The sequence below is a fragment of the Psammomys obesus genome, unplaced genomic scaffold, assembly GCF_907164565.1.
Source record: "Psammomys obesus unplaced genomic scaffold, mPsaObe1.curated_primary_1811, whole genome shotgun sequence".
In the NCBI taxonomy this organism is placed as follows: domain Eukaryota; kingdom Metazoa; phylum Chordata; class Mammalia; order Rodentia; family Muridae; genus Psammomys; species Psammomys obesus.
The window spans coordinates 1,623,261-1,643,103 of NW_026587382.1; the positions used below are offsets into that span (position 1 = coordinate 1,623,261).

At 50.7% G+C, this 19,843-nt stretch overlaps 3 protein-coding genes across 6 annotated transcripts in view; 2 read left to right on the forward strand and 1 right to left on the reverse strand.

Annotated features, from left to right (window-relative positions):
• Positions 1-7,471, forward strand: part of Polr3c (RNA polymerase III subunit C) — a 16,224-nt gene extending 8,753 nt beyond the window's left edge. Inside the window, exons 8-15 of the mRNA XM_055603801.1 lie at positions 885-965; positions 1,190-1,241; positions 1,857-1,917; positions 2,333-2,483; positions 3,258-3,359; positions 3,468-3,517; positions 4,039-4,188; positions 5,376-7,471. Of these exons, the coding sequence (XP_055459776.1) occupies positions 885-965; positions 1,190-1,241; positions 1,857-1,917; positions 2,333-2,483; positions 3,258-3,359; positions 3,468-3,517; positions 4,039-4,188; positions 5,376-5,457 (729 nt within the window). The 3' untranslated portion in view covers positions 5,458-7,471. The remainder of the gene's footprint in view (positions 1-884; positions 966-1,189; positions 1,242-1,856; positions 1,918-2,332; positions 2,484-3,257; positions 3,360-3,467; positions 3,518-4,038; positions 4,189-5,375) is intronic.
• A 1,271-nt stretch (positions 7,472-8,742) lies between these two features.
• Nudt17 (nudix hydrolase 17) lies at positions 8,743-11,461 on the forward strand. Its single transcript, XM_055603792.1, has 8 exons — positions 8,743-9,256; positions 9,404-9,587; positions 9,731-9,756; positions 9,888-9,980; positions 10,209-10,307; positions 10,460-10,596; positions 10,950-11,108; positions 11,237-11,461. Exons 1-7 carry the CDS (start codon positions 9,065-9,067, stop codon positions 11,104-11,106), a joined length of 888 nt encoding a protein of 295 aa, XP_055459767.1. The 5' UTR covers positions 8,743-9,064; the 3' UTR covers positions 11,107-11,108; positions 11,237-11,461.
• A 47-nt stretch (positions 11,462-11,508) lies between these two features.
• The window catches only part of Pias3 (protein inhibitor of activated STAT 3), a 9,570-nt gene continuing 1,235 nt past the window's right edge, over positions 11,509-19,843 (reverse strand). For 2 of the 4 annotated variants that reach the window (XM_055603788.1, XM_055603787.1), the window contains exons 2-14: positions 17,765-18,182; positions 17,526-17,610; positions 17,390-17,440; positions 16,875-16,965; positions 16,002-16,136; positions 15,716-15,821; positions 15,130-15,203; positions 14,867-15,027; positions 13,922-14,055; positions 13,675-13,843; positions 13,364-13,497; positions 13,167-13,204; positions 11,509-12,682 (exon numbers count right to left, since the gene is read on the reverse strand). In XM_055603788.1, coding sequence (XP_055459763.1) covers positions 12,416-12,682; positions 13,167-13,204; positions 13,364-13,497; positions 13,675-13,843; positions 13,922-14,055; positions 14,867-15,027; positions 15,130-15,203; positions 15,716-15,821; positions 16,002-16,136; positions 16,875-16,965; positions 17,390-17,440; positions 17,526-17,610; positions 17,765-18,179 — 1,860 coding nt within the window. In that variant the 5' untranslated portion in view covers positions 18,180-18,182 and the 3' untranslated portion in view covers positions 11,509-12,415. Of the gene's footprint in view, positions 13,205-13,363; positions 13,498-13,674; positions 13,844-13,921; positions 14,056-14,862; positions 15,028-15,129; positions 15,204-15,715; positions 15,822-16,001; positions 16,137-16,874; positions 16,966-17,389; positions 17,441-17,525; positions 17,611-17,764; positions 18,183-19,843 lie in introns of those variants that run through there. The other 2 variants (XM_055603790.1, XM_055603791.1) reach the window with 2 other exon arrangements.

The window sequence follows — 19,843 nt, forward strand, 5'->3', positions numbered from 1 at the left end:
TAAATAAATAAATAAATAAATAAATAAATAAATAAATAAATAAATAAGTCTCAAAAAAACAAAAATGGTTAAGCCATTATTACAGTCAAATATCTATCTGTCAAGTACAACTTATTTCTAGTTGTTTTAAGAATCTAGTAGCCAGATGTGCTGGCATATGTGTGGAAGCCTACATATTCAGAAGGCTGCTGAGGATTGCTTGAGCTCAAGAGTTCAAAGCCAGGATGGGCAACAGCAGGAAGGCTGTATATATATATGTTTGGATTCTGATGAAAGCTTTGGCATTTGAACAGTGCGTTTCTGTCATTTTTATAATGATACTTAAATGTTGTTACTACATGTAACATAGTTTCAAAGCTTTCTGTAGTTGGTTGATTTGTTTTGAGACAGGGTCTCTGCTGGCCTGGAACTTGCACTGTAGACCAAGCCTCTGCCTCCCTAGTGCTACAATTAAAGACCTAACTTTCTGAGTTCGTGGCCCTTGCAAATTCCATGAGTTTCTTGAGCCCCAGTCTCTGGGCAGCTGGCATCACAGGCATACACCGATGTGCCTGTTGTGGTTTACCTTCATTAATTTCCTATCACTGGACATTTGGGTGGTTTCTTATTTTCTGTTTCTGTCAGGATCTGGCTATGTAGCGTTGGCTGTTTAGAGCTCACTATGTGGACCAGGCCCCAGACTCAGAAATCTACCTGCCTCTGCCTCCCAAATTCTGGGATTCAAGGCATGTGGCCCTCTTGGCCCTTTTTTTACTCTCATAAACAATGACACTATGAGTATTTTTTAGTCATTTTTATGTTTTTGAAATCTAAAATTGGGACATCTCATTTCAGTTAACATTAGCAATGTTACCCCATTTCCAGCTTCTCCTTCTGTCCCACAGATCTTCAGATCCCTGCCCGTCGGCTATAACATCTCTAAGCAGGTTCTTGATCAGTACCTCACGCTACTGGCAGATGACCCAGTAAGTCTCCCACCCCCTCGGTCTGTTCACAATTTATCTTCGCCTCTGAATCCTAATATAGTCTGCTCTCGCCTTCTTGTCTACTTAGCCAACCCAGACAGAGTCCCCATCATCCAGCAGGAAAGCTACCTGCTTTCCACTCTGGACCGGATTTGCTCCACGAGAAACAGAATTCCTGGCCTTTACCTTCAGTTAACACCATTGACTCTCTCTCCTTTTAACAGCTAGAGTTTATTGGAAAGTCTGGCGACAGCGGTGGAGGAATGTATGTCATCAGTATCCTTCCCTGTTGTCCATTCTGTCAGGACCCTGGGGTAGGAAGCAGAAGGGTGACCTAAGAAAGGTTGTTTTGTTTTATGATGAGACAGTCTAATGTAGCCTAGGCTGGCCTTGAACTCACTGAAGAAGAGGAGGTTGGCCTTGAACCTCTGATTCTCTTGCCTTCACCTCCCAAGTGCTGGGATTAGAGGCATAAGGAAAGGATTTTGTCAATGCTCAATATACTAATCAAGCTCAAAAATTGAAATAACTTTGTAGTAGGTTTTCTGTGAATTTTTAGTGAGCTACAGTAATAAAAATTAAACAGGCTTTGGACTGTCTCTCAGTAGCACCGCAGGTATCGTTCAAGGTGCTGGGCCAGATCACCAGCCCTGCAACGGGGAAAGAAGGAAGAGGGTGGAGTCAGAGCAGAAAGATAAGAAAGGGAAGGGAACAAAAGATTTACGTAAGCAGAACCCTTACAGATGTTAATATATTTATATATCACACAGAAAATGGGAAAAGCAAAATATCATTTAATTTTTAGTTATAAATTAGGAATTTAGTCATGAAACTAAGTTCATAATGACCAGGCCAAAATATTACGGAATACCCTTAATCCTCTACAAAAAGACCTCCATAAGGCATTAGCATCCCTAGCCACTGCAACTCTGGAGTCGGTAATCCAGGAGAGGTGAGAGGCTCACTGGCTGGGCTTGGGCTCAGACACCTCCTATCCGTACCCCACTGAACAGGCAATTGGGTTGGTTGGTTGGTTGGTTGGTTGGTTGGTTGGTTGGTTGGTTTTGGGGTTTTTTTCTGGCATACCCTGTCACACTTGGTCTCACCTTTCCAGTAGAACTGTTCTTCCCCATAAAGTTAATTCCTAGTTAGGCAAATTAACCAGCCACCCTAAAGTTTTGTAATACAAGAACTACAAAGGAGTAGGCATTTGGTGACAAGCTATGATTAACAGAGCTATCACCAGCCCCTGGAGCCGTGAAAGAACTCCAAATGCTCTTTTCCTCTCTGTCCACAAATGGCCCAGCACATTCACACGCTAAGACCAGGAGCTCAAGCATACCATGTGCTTCTTTGTTCCCTTCCAGATTCGGGTCTCGCTGCGCCAGGATATTCCGTCTGGTATTGCAGAAGAAACACCTGGAACAGAAGCAGGTGGAGGATTTTGCAATGATCCCTGCAAAGGAGGCAAAGGATATGCTGTATAAGATGCTCTCAGAAAACTTCATATCACTCCAGGTAACCACAGCTTCAGCGAAGGCCGAGCGGCAAGGCTGGCCTCGGCAGGAGAAACTCCTAAGGACGTCCTCTGGGTGCCCAGACAGACCCCGTAGCTTCTGAAACAGAAGAAGATTAACACGGGCATAGAAAATCCGTGAAGGGCCATGTAGACTTTAACTGGCCTAGTAAGAGAGAGAGACAGAGCTCACCAGGAAGTCAGCCACAGCCCATTCTTGCTGACCTTCCTCCAGCCTTCAGTCTGTACTAGAATAACTCATTCAGCATGTCTGAGATCCTGTGGAGAGCTGTGTTGGAGACCCTTTGAGGAAACAGGTTGAATGGATTTTGGAGTCAATTCACCAGACAAATCAGCTACCATCATCTTGTGCCTGTAAAATGGTGGTGGCTGTTGACACCAGAACATGGCTTACACCAACCATGGTAGTGCCTGCCTGTCAGTCAGTACTTGGGGGACCAAGGCCGCAGGGTTGAAAAGCTAAGGCTAGCATTGGCCACATTGTCTCACGCTGTCTCGCTTATTAATAAACAAAGTCGATTTTGAAAGTCAGGGATAATCCACCTGGCATGTGTAGCATTTACTCAGTAAATATTGGTTGCCTTCCCTTTCTTTCACTCAGGATGCAGATAGACAAATGGAAAACCACGAAGCCTGTTTCATGTGTCTGATTATGTCATAAACATAATGGTTGTCAGTACCCAGTGGATTGATGTTTGTTTTGCCAATTCCAGTGAACAGTACCATTTCTCTCCTTTATTTCTGTGGATAAACAGGAAATTCCTAAAACACCAGACCATGCCCCGTCCAGGACCTTCTATCTATACACCGTGAATGTGCTGTCAGCTGCCAGAATGTTGCTGCACAGGTGCTACAAGGTAGCGGATGTCGGCTTTCTCCCGGTTCCCTCACACCACAGCCCTGCCCTTCTGCCTCCCTCGCCCACCAGCCCGTCCATGTCTCCAGTCTGTCTTCTCTTTCCCCAGAGCATAGCCAACTTGATAGAAAGGCGGCAGTTTGAAACAAAGGAGAACAAGTGAGTGGACTCTCTGCTGAATTGTCTTCTTTTTTCAGACACAGCTTGTTTTAATACTATTTTTTTTTTAACCACTAATCCAGTACCTAAAACACTTCAAAAGACTATGTGGTGCCGGTTCTCCTTTACCTGGTACCTGTGGGCCTCACACTTGTTCGTTTCCATTTTCAAGGTCCAAAGCCTGGGGGGAACCTTGCTGTAGAAATGGAAACAGTCCCCAGTGCCCAGTCTAGTTGCACTGCGTCATAGGTCTGTGTTGGCACACCCATGCCTAAGTTTACCCGACTGACTGCACCTCCAGTTAAGCAGCTTTGCAGAGCTAGGAGGCATGTGCCTGACACCAGCATTTAGGTGTTGACCGAGAGGCAATAAATGCTTCAGGGACAAAGCTGTGTTTGTAATTAAGCTTATGGAAAATGAAAGGGATGAAACGCTGAAAGGGAGGAGCTGGGCCTCTGGGTTAAAGGGCAAGAGAACCTCAAGGTCAAGGAACCTCCCTCAGGGCTGTGTCTGTCTGCTAGGCGGCTCCTAGAAAAGTCTCAGCGGGTGGAAGCCATCCTTGCGTCAATGCAGGCCACGGGGGCGGAGGACGCGCAGCTGCAGGAGATAGAGGAGATGATCACGGCCCCTGAGCGGCAGCAGCTGGAGACCCTGAAGCGCAACGTGAACAAGTGAGCAGCCTTTAGTCCATGCGCTCCGGAGGCCGAGATCTAGTTCAGGCCTGGCTCGGTCTACACGGGGAGTTCCAGGACGGGTAGGGCGTTGCAGAGAGACCCTGTCCCAAAAAAGTATTGAACCTGCCTATTTTCTAAGTCAGCAGTTCTGAAGCCATCACGCTTCTTTTCTGTGCTCTGTCATTCGCCAAGTATTGAGACTTTTACTTCAGTCTCGAGTCTGGCATTTCATCTTCGTCCCTGCACAGACTTGGTTAGCTCTTCCCTAGAACTTGAGTTACCTCGTTCTTACAACCCATGTGTCACAGTGCCCTGAAGGTAGGTGTGTTGGAGGGTCTGTGTGTGAGACCACACATGCCAGGCATGCATGTGGAAGCCAGAGGAAGATACATGCTGCTGTGTCTGTATATTCTGAGGCTCCAACCTCAGGCCCTTACACTTGGATGACAGGCAATTTACCCAGGATTCCAGCTCTCCAAGCCCCAAGTTAAGTCTTTAAGTGATTGATAGCATCACTCTCCTAGGTGAAAGGATTTGTCAGCTTGTGCGTGCGTATTCTTCCTTTGGCTTGGGAGGGTTATGTTTTGACCAAAGGTCTCATACAGCGCCCACGGGTGTTGGACTGATCCTATTGCTTCTACCACGTCCAGAGCGCCGGGATTACAAATGTACACCACACTAGCCAGCCGATTCGCTGGCTTGTTTTTACAGTATGAAGTCCAAATTCATTGCTGTCACGGGGCCTTTCATAGCTTCGCAGCAGTAACTTCCATATTCATTCCTTTTTCTTGTTAGCAGGGACTGTGTAACCTTTATTAAGTTCAGTGTTAGCTGTAGTTTTGTTTTCCTCATTGGATTGTATCAGAGTGGGGAAGTCCCTTCCTCTTCCTAATTAGCACTCTTCAGCTCTCATGGTTGTAAAGCACGCTACCATTTCACCTATGCTTTACAAATAAGTGCTGGGTTTTTCTCAGGCTTGCAAGTAAAACCTTAACTTCTCCCAGGACAGACACTGTCTTTGTAGCCTTAGGAGCGCCATGGTGCCTGGCATGGGAGAGATCTACGCATTTTCCATTGCTCAGGGATAAACAGGCATTTCTGTGCGGCCACACTCAGCCCAGCCTCCAGTTTTGAATGTGTTAATGAGCACTAACCCTGGGCAAATGCTCTCATTTTTCACTCAGGCTGGATGCCAGTGAGATCCAGGTAGATGAAACCATCTTCTTGCTGGAGTCCTACATTGAGAGCACCATGAAGAGACAGTGACCCAGAAGAGCCAAGGCTGGGATCAGACGCGGGGCCTCCACATGCTGGCCAGCGGACACCGCAGCCCCGCCAGGGACCAGCGCCCTGCTCAAAAGATGTGGGAGATACGGGAAAGGAAGAAGGTGCTTGGATGCTTTCCTTGCAGTGGGATCAGTTGCAGGTTCTTGCAGTTTGTTTGTTTGTTTTTTAATTTTTCAAGACGGTTTCTCTGCGTAGTCTTGGCTGTCCTGAAACTCACTGTGTAGACCAGGCTGGCCCCAAACTCACAAAGGCCTGCCTCTGCCTCTGAGTGCTGGATTAAAGGCGTGCACCACCTCGCCTGGCTAAGTTGCAGATTCTTGTACCGATGAACCATATTCCTGTCCTTCTGCACTGCTCATGACACACCTGAAAGAGGACATTCTCGTCTCATCAAATCCCCACAGTGGGAAGAACCTTAAATAAATGAGATTAATCAGAAATTAGCTGTATCCGTTCTTATCAAGAGTCATCTGGGGCCAGCAAGGTGACTGAACAGCTCGAGCCTGAGGACCTGGGTTCAGGTGCTCGGCGCCCGCATGAGATGTAGGTGTGATGCCTGTGAGCCCGCCAGGGAGATGGGCGCAGCCCTGAGACAAATTGATGAGCTTCTGCTTCAACAAGCCACGTGAAGAGCAGCACGCTGATGGGTGGCTCTGTGGGTAAGGGGGCTTGCCACCAAGGCTGATGACCCAGCCCCAGAACCCACATGCTACAAGAAGAGAACAAACACAAATTATCCTCTAGCCTCTTCTGAGGCACAATAGCACACATACACATAAAATCAAGGAAGACCTCCCCCAACTATCGATTTCTGATCTGGACACACGACACATACACCACACAGACAAAAAGAAGTCCACCAAACCTGGGCATGAAGGTGCGGGCCTGTGATCCCACCAATAAGGAGGCTAAGATGGGGGAATTACTGCAAGTTCAAGGTCAGCCTGGGCCTTTTGATGAGTTTCAGGCTGGTGTGGCCAACAGAGTGAGAACCTGTCTTAAGAAAACAAAAATTAAGTCCAAACTTATGTTGATAAAACACCGTGACCAAGGAACTTACAGAAGACCCTTACCTGGCCTTACAGTTCCAGAGGGCCAGAGTCCAAGATGGCAGAATGAAGGCATGGTGGCAGAAACAGGATGCCTACCCCAGTGGCATCCTCCAAGGCCACACTACTAAACCTCTCCATTAGTGCTACCAGTTGGGGGTCAAGTGTTCAAATCCCCAAGGGGAGCTGTGAGGGACATACTCAAACCATCACGGTCCCTCAAATTTCTTCCTAGGCGTCAATTCCATTTGCAAAGTCTGTGTCTATTTCACTGAGCTGTAATGTTTAACACATGCTCACAGTGTACAGCATGTCAAAAAACTGCTGTGGGAGGAGGAAAAGTACTTATTTGGGGTTTTTTGTTGTCGGTCTTGGTTTTTGTTTTGGTTCTGAGACAAGGTTTTGCTGCCTAGCTAGGCTGACCTGGAGCTCGCTGTGTAGACCAACTGACCTGGAACTTTCAGCAATCTTCCAGCTTGCGTTTCACAGATACTAGGGTTAAAGCATGTACTACACAACCCAGCAAGAAGACCTGTTTTCAGGACTGACAGGTAAAATGGCCCAAGCAGTCATTGAATATGTAAATTTGCCAACTCTAGGCTTCTAGAATATCTGAAATTATCTATGTAGAAGACTTTACTATGATGTCCGGAACATGATAAACACGCGCGCGTAATCATTACGTCATTACTTTTCTGTCTGTGGTCCTGCTCTAGATTGTGTCAGTATCTTGAATATAGTTTGTCCCGGTAGCTTCAGTTCATTTAACACAGGTAAGCGTTGCTCATAAGACCCTTTCCTCTTACCAATAACGCTTGGGTGTCAATATGTTGCTAATTTCTACATTAAATCCAAAGTATCAAAATAAACAGGAGGCCCTAGTCTGGAAGTAAAGGTCCTTGCTTGCCAAGTTTGACAACCTGAATATTTTTAATTGAAAATAGTTTTTTTTTCATACAATATATTCTGATTACGGTTTCTCTACCCCAGCTCCTCCCAGATCCTCTCCACCCACCTATATCCACATTCTTTCTCCCTCATTAGAAACCAGACATCTAAAAATAGATAAAATAAGACAAACCAGAAACCAGAATAGAGCAAGACAGACGACAACAAAAGCCAAAGAACAAAATAAATACAGGTGGCTGACACACAGCCCGTAAAACCAAGAGCAGAAACCATGACAGACACGCAAGAAATCTCTAAGGAGAAAAAAAGTGCAGACAAAGCACTATGAAATCAAAACACTCCAAGAAAAACCATTGAGTTTGTTCTGTGTTGCCCATCTGTTGCTGGGCATGTGGCCTGCCCAGAAGTGTCATTTGTATGCCCAGTGAGAGTCCACTGGAGAAAACTGATTCCCCTTTGCACGCAGTTAAGGTTGGGGTATGTGTCCATATCCCCTCTCTGTGCTGGGACTCCCGTCTGGCTTAGGCCTGTGCAGGCCCTGTGCATAGAGCCATGCCTAACCTGTGAGTTCATGTGTCCCATTCCTACCGCCTCTGAAGGCCCTGTTTCCCTGGTGTCCTCTACCCCCTCTGGCTCTACAGTCTTTCCACCTCTTCCACAGAGTTCTCTGACCCTAAGGGGCGGGGTTTGATGAGGACATTCCACTGAGGGTTAAGTGTTCCAAAGTGTCTCACTCTGCACACTGTCCAGTTGTGGACCTCTGTTCCCATCTGCTTCAGGAGGAATCTTCTCTGATGACGGCTGAGCAGGGCATGAACCTAAGAATACAGCAGAGCGTCATTAGGAGTCACCTAATTGCTATGTTCCTTTAGCAGACAACAGTATTTAGTTTTCTCCCTGGCCGGCGGCTTATCTTATCTCAGGTTCTTGACCATCCCAGGAAGAGGAGGCCTTGATCCCTATCAGACAGTGCCAACCTGAGGTTTTTCATGGACTCGCGTCATGGAAGGAGGGAGCCAGCTTCTCTGACCTCCACAGACCCCCACAATGACATAAATAAATGTGATTATATATTTTCAAAGATAGAAGATCGTCTCGGCATTCCAGCTACTTACCACAAGCTACTAGAAGGCCCGGCTTTGATCTTCAGAACTGCACAAAGTGAGCTTGGTTGAAGCAGGGGACCTGGAGGCCAGCTAGTCAGAAGGCCTTCAGCTGTGGCTACACAGGTTTGAGACTAACCTGGGCTACATGAGACCCTGCTTTACTTTTCTTTTTTTTTTTTTTTTTTTTTTTAGGTGTCTGATATGAAGACATAATTAATTTGAGGCGCTCCCTGCTGAGAAGTGGATGGGGCTGGTGGGGAATAATGCCAATCCAGAAATCATTCTGCCTGGGGATTACTGTCCCAAACAGAGAAGTCAGAAATAACTCAAGAGGAAGTGAGACTATGTGGTGGGTTTCTTTGTAGTTTATGAACATTTCACTCAGGGATTGTCCCCAAAAGTTGTATCTAAATTTCCCAACTGGCCTGGGAAACCTGGCTTGCGTGGGCAGGCCGGAAGCCGCACGCCTCACCGTGCTGGGCCACCAGGGGGCGCCAGGCAAGCGGCGACCAGAGCAGCGCGATGGCCGCCGCAAGGTTGCTGCTGCGCCTGGCCGGGCGTCTGGAGTCGGTGAGCTTCACACAGAGTGTGTGTGGCCTCCTGGGCGCCGGGCAGGGGCCCGGGCCGTGGTACACGCATTGCAGCTTGGAGCGGGGACAGCTTGTCCTCTCCAGCAATTCATTCCCCGGCGCCTCCGAGAGGCTTCCGATCCAGGTTGGGACAGGGCACCAGCAGGGAAAGTGAGGGCGGCTTGGGGTCTGGGAGGGTGGCGGCAGGACCTCTGCCCTCGAGGGCTCCCCTGATTTCTGGAAGCCCCACTCTGCTTCGGAAGTCTTAGCCGGGTCAATCCCCTCTTGTCAGAGACCTCCTTTCTGCCCTTTTGCGGCTCTGGACCAGCAGCCTGGGGTCTCCAGGACCGAGCTGCTCACAGATAGAGGTGTGGATCTGGGTGTGGCAGTCATTCTCCAGTCCAGTGACCAGACGGTCTTGTTGACCCGAAGGACATGCACTCTCCGCATTTCCCCCAACGTCTGGGTCCCTCCAGGTAGGTGAGCATCTAGGAATAGGGTCAATAGGAGACCGTTGTCCTTTCCCTCCACACTGCTGTGGCAGGGCCCTCTGCCCCCTGGAGGACGGGCCCCTGGTTGAAGGCAGCACCGTTCACTATCGGGCCCACTCTCCTTGCAGGTGGGCACATGGAGCTGGATGAGGAGGTACCAGTCTGCCGACACCACCGAGAGCCCCAAGACTGGAGTCCCCTTGGGCATGGGCGAAGGGAAGGACAGAGAGAGGGGCGTGCTGGGTTAAGCTCTGGGTACTCTGACCTGTTCCCTTTGGCTCCCAGATCCTGGAGTGCGGGCTTCGAGAGCTGAGGGAAGAGTCTGGACTACAGCTGCCCCAGAAGCAGTTCTCTTGTGTCCTCCTGGGGTTATGGGAGGTGAGAAAGAACGACCCAGGGCCCACTGAACAATCCTTGCCTGCCGTGGGCACCAGCGGATGGCTCGGAGGCCCCAAACCATAGGCCTCACACATGCCCTCATTACCTGTTACCTACCGCCCACTCCTTCGGCCCCGGGCCAGCATTGTACTCCCTAAACTCTACTTACGGTCTCCAAGATGCAAAGTTTCCTAATATGCTGTGTTTTTGTTTTTCTGTTTTTCATAGTCTGCCTACCCTCCTAGGCTGAGCTGGGGTTTCCCCAAATACCATCACCTCATTTTCTATGTACTCGTCATGTCCCAGGAGTCACAGCAGCAGCTCCAGGTAGGCTTGGCAGTAGGGGAAGATGGGAGAAATGACCTGGCTGCGACTGCAAATAAGAGAACAAGGGGAGACAACCAAGCTACCAGCTGCCCCTTGTCTGTCTGCTCCCCGCCTCTTGCCCTGATGAAGAGAATCCACATATCTAACCCCAGGCCCGGATCCAAGTAAACCCAAATGAGGTGAGTGCCTTTATGTGGCTGGGACCAGACGTAGCCAAGGCTGTGGCTGCCACAGAGGACGGGACGGAGACACCCAGACGCCTTTCCCAGGACCTACCACCCTCTCTCAGGTTAGTTCTACTTCAGCCATCAGCCCACAACAGCATACATGCATGCCCGGGGCGGTGCGGTCTGGAGTTGCAGGTCGTGGGAGGAATTAGGGGAGTTGTCCTACTGACAATCAAAAGACCACCCGAGACGGAAGACCCCAGTGTTAAGGGTTCATGCTCCAACATTGAAGACCTTGCTTTGAGCCCCTACTCTCCCACAGAAGAAAGCCACTTAAACCTTGAATGTTCCCTTTCTGTTAAGTGAGGTTAACGCTCACTCACTGCCGCAATAATTGGGAGGATTAAATGGCCCAGTATACTAAAGTTCATTGTAAGCTACAAGGCACACCCTGAAAGAAACTATCATAATCCAGCGCAACCGAGCTGAAGGACAATGGAGGAACCAGGCCTCTGGTCCTGCCCGTGTCCACACTCATGCGGACAACTCCCAACACAGAAGAGAACAAAGAAAGGGTCAGTGCTGGAACCAAGTTTGCCCTCAGGCTCTGGCTGCAGCATCTGGGCAGATGAAGGTAAGAAATGGCTTGAGGGCACCACAGCCTTGGGTTGGATGGTCTGGTGTTCCTATGGACATCAAAGAGACAAAGGAAGAGGAACAGTTCTTGGAGACGCTTGTGTGAATGCCCGCACTCCGTCCCAGGTAAAAGTGAAGTTCACGTGGACTCCGGACAGGCAAAGGAAGGATGGTGGCCTGTGAGAAAGCGTGGCAGAGACGTGAGCGCAATACCTATGATCTCCCTCGCAAAGCTGTCCTCTGGTCTCCACATGCAAAAGCACGGCACCGATGCCCACATGCACAGTAATAAACACTTTTAAATGTTTTTAAGTGTGATGGTAGAGCACAGATCCTCTTCCCCACAAACAGGGGTAGAAAGTGAGGCACAAACTCTCGGCCAGTTCTTGACGCTCACAGAACATTCACAACCTTTATTGTAGGTGAGAACTCTGCTACAACTCTGGGAATAAAAAGTAAAGTCACATCACAGGGCCTTGGCCCTGAAGGGGCCTGAGTATTGGGAAGGAGAACTCGGAGCCCCCCGTCCCACAAAAGGTGCAGAGTGATCCAGGCCTGAACGCAGCACGTGAGAAGCTCAGGCCCTGGCTGGTTAGCATGAGAACATTGTGAACTTAAATACATAAATAGAGAGACCCAGGCAGTAGAAGGCCGCGACCCGCTCCCGAGCCCCTAGGAATCACAACTAAGGCCTTGTTTCCTCCTCAAGTCACACTGGGAAGTCAAAGGCAAGGGAGTCATCTTTGGATAATTTGGGGTTTTCTTATGTACAAAAAAAAAAAAAAAAAAAAAAAAACTGCAACCCAAAATAGTGTTCTCTGTCCATCTCTGAAACTTCTTGTCTCAGATCTGCCACCTGAGTTGTGGCCAAAGAGAATGGAATGGACATAAAAGAATGGACATTTGGGTTTGGGAAGAGAAAGTGTCTGGGGGGGGGGGTTCGGTAGGAAAGTACCCTTTTCCCAAGAGGTTGCAGATCTGGTAAAGGCTGAGGACCCCCTCTTCCCGCAGGTCCTATCCTTCTGTCTGCCTCCCACTGCCTAGGTTACCATACCCAAAGGAATGGGCCACCATCAAAGAACACTTCCAAAGATGAACCCCAACAGCCTTTCTAAAAAGGTTAAATGTTAACCCTTTGAGTACTGGCCTTGGTAGGCAGAGATAAGGCCAAAAGCAGGTATCCACGGAGGTCTAGCCTGGCCTTTGGCCAAAGACCCCTGAGGAATCAGAACAGCCAGGGGTTGGGAACCCATAGCATATCTGCTCAGTGCAGGGGACCAATGAAGGTTTCAGAATCCAAATAACTCAGTCCAAGGAAATGACATCTGACCGACAGCCAGTCAGAGAGGGAGCTGATGGCAGCGGTCCTCCAGGCCCTTCCCTCAAGGAACTCCCAGGAGCCACAATGCTGCTGACACGGCCAGGAGGGGGCGCTGGAGTGGAGCTGCGGTGAGAGCTCCCCAGGGTGGGGGCCAGTGGGCCCAGGAAGTGAGAAGGGGTTCCTCGGAACTGGAAGAAGTGGCCGAGGGTGTCCTGTTCATCTAGCGAGGTGATGACGGAAGGGCCATAGTGCTGGAGGAAGGAAGGGCACGGCTTACAGTTTTACCTTGACTCGCCCCCCCACCCCCAGCACTCATCTCTGAGCTACTGTGTGGGGTATCAACCCCTATGGATCGCAAGGCGTTCCTGAAAAGAAAAGCAGGGACCTCTCTGACTCGGCCCTCCTTCCCCGGGCCCCTCCCCTGTGCCCCTCCAGGGACTGCCTGGAGACAGTTTCTCCAGATATCCAGTGCTTGGCCTTGTGGGTGTCTGAAATGTGTGGAACAGCCACGGGGGAAGGTTCTAGTGCATGAGGGGGTGGGTAGGCAGGGAGGAGCTGGGAAGGCACAGGTCTGCATATGAAGTGCCGGTGGACATAGGGAAAATAAGCTGCCACCTTCCCCTCACGGATGAGCACGTTTAAGTCCCAAGGGAGACTGGGCAGGGGAAGAGAGTATCACCATGTCTAGAAAGGACTCTTCTGAGGTCTTGGATCTTCCTAGAAGTGACCACTTACCTGACTCTCAGTCTGGAGGAAAGAAAATAAATCTAAACCTGGTAGGAAAAGAAAAATCAAAATCAACCCCCTTCTGACCCCTTCACCACAAGAAAAAAAAAAAAAATCCCCCTGTCCCTGGAGCTCTGCAAAGAAACGGGTCTAGAGAAGGTATGATGGCAGGGCAGGAACCCCCTACTTTAGGGTCAGTGTTCTACCTTGGATGTCAGCCCCCAGTGGGAAAGCTGGTGGGTACTCATGTAGTGGGAGACTAGACAGGAAATCACTGCCCAGCGTGCCCATTGCAGGACTCCGCAGCACCGAAGACGGCTGGTGACCAGATGTCAGGACCCTGTGAGTGCAGAGGAGGAGCTGGAGAAACCAGCCTAGGACAGACGCCCTCGCCAGCTCAGTCGCCCAGGCCCAAGGTCCCGTTCCTTCCACTCTTCCCTACCCCAAGGCTCGCCCTGTGATCAGAGGCAGTTCTGACATCTATGCCCTGTGCTGCAGACACAGCCTCTCCTCATACCCTTTACTCCCAGGGAGGGCTGGGATGGCAGCCGAGGCGGTAGGGCAGTGCTTCTTGGGGGGAGGTACGTCTTCTTCGTCTGAGGAGCTCTCTATTGTCAAGTCAATGACCTCGACCTTCTTCTTATGCTCTGACGTATTTCCCTCCTGGACTGGGCTATACTGGAGGCCTGTGGCGGTTAATAAGGCTGTCTCAGGAAAAGGGTCATCCATGATTTAGCTCAATTGGGGAGCAGAGGGCCACTCACCATCCAGCCCATACCCTGGCGGGGGGCAAACCTCAGATGCCTCCTTCTTGGGTTTCATTGGACACCAGGATCCGTCTTCCATGAACTGGATCTCATCACAGTCCGAACAGGAATTAAGAATTTCCATGAATAGACTAGGGGAGGAGGACATGGGAATTCAGGAGGCTGGGAGATGGCTGGACTAGCGCTCAGTGTTCCGAGACTCACGTCCTGTGCCTCGGTCCCCTCATCTGTATCACGCACCTGGCTGGACCTCTGAGTGTTGATGGGACAGAACAAAGCACAGGCTGGCTGGGGCAATGACAGGGCATTTAGCGCGCAGACCCCAGGGTCTGATCCCCAGCTCAGTGGGGGAAGTATGAAAAGAGCTTCACAAATTTTAGGTGCAGGGTTAAACCTTCTTAGAAGACAATGCAAGAACCCTAATGGAGGCTGTGGAGACTGCTTAGGACCAAGAAAATCATTTGCTTATGGGGGTTGGTGATGGAAGACCACCTATACAAGTATATCCAGAACCTCAAGAAAACAAAACAACGACAACAAAAAGGCAAAAAACCAACTTACTGTGACAATCTAACAAATGCCCTTCCTAATAGTGAAAATGAAAAGGAACCTGACAATGCTCTGTGAGAAGTTCAGGTACTTTTTTTTATTTTTATCAGCAATATATTGCAACTATTCAATGCACTGCTCTGCCACTTACAAATGTGACCTTCAGCCCTGGGTCTCTTTCCTCATCTGTAATGGTGGCATCTATGTCATGGGGTTGGTTGTTATGAGGACTCAATGAAACAATGCGTGCAGAGTGCTGAGGTCCTTAATGTCACACACAGTAGATGGATGGATAAAGGGAATGCAGGTGAGAGCTGGAAGAGAGAAGTAAGCCATGGGGGTGGGGGTGGCTTAGCAGCCGTCCTAGAAAAGAGGGAAGCTGAAGAGACCTACCCATCAATAATGAGAGACTCATAGGGCGCCTTCTTGTCACACACGGGACATGTCCACGTTGGCTTCTTTTCATTCATCTGCAGATAAAGGGCAGCGTCGAAGCTCTGCAGGTGGGCGCAGGTGAGGGCCCGGCACGGGACGGTCAACCGCATCTTCCCTAGCTGGTGACAAGAGTTCGTTCGAGAAAAGCGTGCCCTTAGGAACCGTCTTCCGAATTTCACCCAACCCCCTCCCTCCCTCTCCCTCTCCCCCCTCGTACCCACCGGGCACATGAGTGACACCCGGAGACTTGTGGTGGCCACCTCACTGTCAGGGTCGGCGGTCAACTTCTCCTTGACTGAAACAAGAATGAGGCCAGAGCCATGGGGTCAGCGAGGCTGGAAGCAGCCTGGCAGTGCAGGGCCCCAGCTGAGGCAGCTGAGTAGAGTCTCAGGGGGCCCATGGCATGTCACACGAGGGGGTCTGGATCAAGGAGGCTGGGTATGGAGAAGAAATGTCTCCATCCCTGAAGATGCTTAAACACTGGAGGGTGAAATGCGGGCTACGTTAGGACCTATCTTGGTGGGAGGGAGGCGTCATGCCAGGGTTAGACTGAATGAACTTCAGGCTTTTCAGTGCAGAGAACTCTATTAGTAAGGGTGATATTAGGGTCTTTGAGATACAAGACCCTAATTTGTACTATTGGGAACGCAAAGCTATTCCCACTCCCCGAGGCCCTAACTCAACCGCAGAGACTGAGGGGGAGCAGGGGGAGCTGGGGTGTGGAGCTACTCCAGATAAAGCCCAGGTGGGGTCGGGTGGCAGGAAGCTCTGAGCCCAAAGCAGGAGGAGGAAAAGGCTGCTACTCACTCAGTGCCCGGGAATGGTCCGGGTTCCGGATACCCTTCGCTCTGAGTTTTTGTAGAAGGGTCCCTGCAGTCAGCTGCCTCACCAGGTACACAGACAAGGAGTAATTCTACTTAGGGAAGGGGGAGAGAGAATTAGCTTCTGCTTCCCAAACCTCCCCTTTTCCCACGTACTTTGTCCCACGATGGCCTTAAACAGAGCAGCCCGAGCAGGGCAAGATGGATGCCCGGCTCAGAACCAGACAGCTCCCCTGCAGTCTGTGCACGCCTCCCGCTGCAGCCATGCTCACCCGTCCAAACTCAGACGACCAGTTCACCACGATGGTGTTGGGAACAGTGGCTGAGAGTCGAGCCAGGGGTGTGATGTTGATGGGACGGCTGGGCCTCTTGGGCTCAGCTCCATTTTTGGTTGGGGGGAGGTAACCCTGAGGAAGGGAGGGCTCTGTTAGTGGAGACAGAGCGCCCGCCTGGCCTGGCCGGGAAGGGGCTCAACTCTAACAGCAGAAATCCTGTCACAGATTACTCTCTGGAGCGAGGCCAGCTCACCCACGAGCAAAGGAGGACGGATCCACTGCCTAGGGAGAGCGCTGTGAGGGGCTCGCCTCTGGGGTCAAAGGGGGAGCTTACTTACTGACTAGGGAACTAGGAACCCAGCCACCGGGTCCCAGGGAACAATGGACACTTCTTGTCTTACACTTTCATCTGAGAGCGAAACCTTTTACAAATCTTTTCTAAACCTCTGTATTAAAGTAGTGTCCCTCTCCTGGGTTCTGACAAAAATTATTCAGCCCTGTTTTATCTTACTTATTTTTTTTTTTTAATTCTTTGAGAATTTCATACAATGTGTTTTGATCCCATTTACCCTCTTTCCCAGTTCTTCCCAGGACCACCCTATTTTTCTACCCACCCGGCTTTGAGGCCCCTCCCCCCAACCCCAACCTCTCAAGTACAGTTTGTGTGGCCCATATAATCTTAGACGTGTGGCCTTCTGGAAGAATACTGTCGACCTACTAGTCAGCTCTATTTTAATACTCTCTAGATGACGCTGATTCTGTAAACAAACTGAGCAACTAATGTGACAGGCACTGTCCTCAGCACGCCTTTCCATACGAAGTTTTGACTTAATGTTTATTCATTGACAAAGAGGAAGAATCTTTACCTACCGGCAGGGGGCAGAGTTTCCCATTAACCTTGACAAACAGGTTAGGGGGGAAATAGTCCTCCTGGGGGCAGCTTGTCTCACAGAGACAGAACCTGGTGAGAAAAGTCACGATGAGTGGGCAAGGGGTAGTTTTCTGAGGTGAGTCTAGCACTGAATCGGAGGGAACTCCAGAAAAAAACAAAACAAAAAAAAAAACACAGTCATAGATGTTTGTAGGTGGCATGGGGCTGGAGAGATGGCTCAGTGGTTAAGAGCACTGGTTGCTCTTCCAAAGGACCCGGGGTTCAATTCCTAGCACCTACACGGCAACTCACAACTGTTTCTAACTCCACTTCTAAGGAATCTGACACCCTCACACCAATGCACATAAAATAAAATTAAATAAATTATTTTTAAAACTAAAGATACTTGTAGCCATCAGCATCCAGAAGAGTCACAGGGCCAGGGGGTGCTAGGGCTGTGGGGGAGCGCATGATACTGCTATTTACCACCCGTCTTTGATAAGCAGCAGCTCACCTCAGCTGCACCTGGATGGTATAATCGCACTTGGCTCCTGGCAGAACCTCCCTGCAACAAGGAAGAGGAGCGTCCGTTCAGAAGGGGGCATGCGGAAGAAAGTCCCCAGGGCCAAGGCAGGAGAGGGAAGGCCTACCTGGACGTGAGGACCTGCTGCACCTGCTGGGGCGTGAGAGCAAAGGTAAAGTGTGCTTCCTCAAACCTCTGGCTGGAGGTGGATGCTGAGGACACAAAGGCACCGTCATTCCCAAGCCCGAACTGAGAAGCCGCTCGCTCCCATCCCAAACTGCTGATCCTACAAGAGTAAAATCTAGGGGAAAGGATTCCACCCTGAACCCGAATCCAGAAAGCCTGAAGGACCACAGGCTGCCGTACCGAGGGTGGTGGGCCGGATGAGTTCCCCGTAGACTTCGTAGAAGGGCAGTGGTTTCATGGTGACATCGGGGTGCACAGGCTGGGCCAGAGGAGGGTGCATGTCCACCTCGCGCTTAGGGCCCAGCAAGGTGCCGGGGGTTAGAAGGGCGGGAGGAATGGGAGTTAGGGCGCCAGGAGGGCCTACAGGAGAGGTGCCAGGGGGCAGAGCCAGCAGAGAGAGATCAGAAGGCCCCAGGGTCTTCCGGGGAAAGCGCCGGCGGTAAAGCTCTTTGATCTTCATCTGGACACTGGGGGCACAGCTAGACTTGAGGAGGTGCAGGGCCTTGGCCAGGAGCTCGTGTTTGCGTCCACTCTTGTTCCGGCCAGCGAAGCCAAGCAGCACTTGGAGCTCAGACACTCGGAAACTCATCACCATGTGCTGGAGAGAAGAGCACAGAAACGATCCCACTTCACAAAGGCCTGGCCCACTGATGACATGGAGGCTGACCTCCTGGGGGACAGCGCCTCTCCCCTCCGCCCCCAATGTTGGAAGGTGCTCCAAAAGCAGTGCACTGCCTCCAGGTAGCTGACCTGACTAGCTGAGCACACAGCCCCAACTAGCTAGCCCACGGACCACCAGGCCCCACCCCAACCCCTAATCCAGACATTCCCTTAAGCTGATTACCAGCTCAGGGCTCAGACTCTCAGGGAGGTTCTGGCTTCCTGGGAAACCGACAGGATACAAGGAGGGAGAGAAGGAAGGACTCAGAGCAGATGGCCCCATACGGAAGAAAGAGGTCAGGTGGCAAAAGGATTGTACCCCACAGCCACCCCCACTGCCATCACCTCAATCCATAGCTCTTCTCCCATATCTCTGAATTGAAACTTTTATGGTCAGGGATTTTACGTCAGGGTTCAACACTCCATCATCATCATCATCATCATCATCATCATCATCATCATATCCGCCCTCTTTTACATTGCTTACTCACTCCTTTAGTTTTGTTTTACTAGAAGGAAGCTACCAAAGCTTGTAGGGAAGAAGGGTGAATCCACAAGTCTAGGCAACTGACTTGACTTACTCCATTTGTCAGGAACTAACATCTTGCTTCTCTCCTTTATACAGGGCATACATGCCCACCAGGGTAGGAACCAAAGCAAATGTCTCAACAAAGACCCCCGGAGAATGAGACTGGGGTCCATGGACCACAGCACAGACCCCAGGAGAATGAGGTCCATGAACCACAGCACAGAAGGAAGCTCTTTAAAGGGAGATGGCCAGGACTCCAGCCTGTCTAGGACAAGGATGGAGCAAAGCCAGAAGATAGGGGAATGAAGAGGTTTGAGGTTCTGTGGGACGTCCTCAGAGGTGGTTCCTTGAAGACTTGGAGGGCTGGGGGAAGGAGAAGCAAGATCTCTCTCCGTGTGGGGCTCCCTTCTGTGAATGTCTAGAAGACCTAGTCATGGACAGGTCATTAGTTCTCCAAGTTCTTTTCCCCTTGGACTCCTTTTCAGGAATGTGATGAAAACTCTGTCCCTCTACCTTTCCATCCTTAGCTCCTCCTACTTCTTTTTATTTCTCTATTGGCTCTGTAACTTATTTTTCTACCCCAGGATTCACACTTCTCCACCTCTCCAACGAAAAGACACCTCGTTAAGACAGTTCCTTCCCCTCAAGCCTCCAGGAGGCTCCGGCCCATCTCCTAATGTGCGCTCCTGTGCAGCCCCGCCCCTACGTCTCAGCCGCCTCCTGCTACTCCTCGAGGCTCGGATGCCAACAGCAGCCCCAAAGCCTCCACCCTAACTAAGCTTCAAGTCCCCTGCCAACCTTCGGCCCTCGGGTCCCATCCCTACGCCTGCCCCGACTGCCGCATCTCTCGGCCTGACGGACTCGCCCCTGCGCCTCCGGGGCAGCTCTCCCTCGCCCGACTCTAGCCCGCAACTACCGACTCCGCAGAGCGGCTACCGCCCGCGTCCCCGCCCCCTGTGCCTCGGCCCCCCAGCGGCGACCATCGCCCCTCCACCCCACCCCTGCCTCTGCCCCGCGGCCCCGCCCCCGGGGCGCCGCCGCGGCCCCGCTCGCCGCCGCGCATCCCCGCT

What these genes read in the sequence shown, in the direction of transcription:
- Nudt17 (XM_055603792.1), top strand. Translation starts at nt 9,065, where the DNA reads ATGGCCGCCGCAAGGTTGCTGCTGCGCCTGGCCGGGCGTCTGGAGTCG. An exon ending in CAACGTCTGGGTCCCTCCAG is followed by an intron (nt 9,588 to 9,730) that starts GTAGGTGAGCAT and finishes CTCTCCTTGCAG; the next exon opens with GTGGGCACATGGAGCTGGAT. An exon ending in ACATGGAGCTGGATGAGGAG is followed by an intron (nt 9,757 to 9,887) that starts GTACCAGTCTGC and finishes TTTGGCTCCCAG; the next exon opens with ATCCTGGAGTGCGGGCTTCG.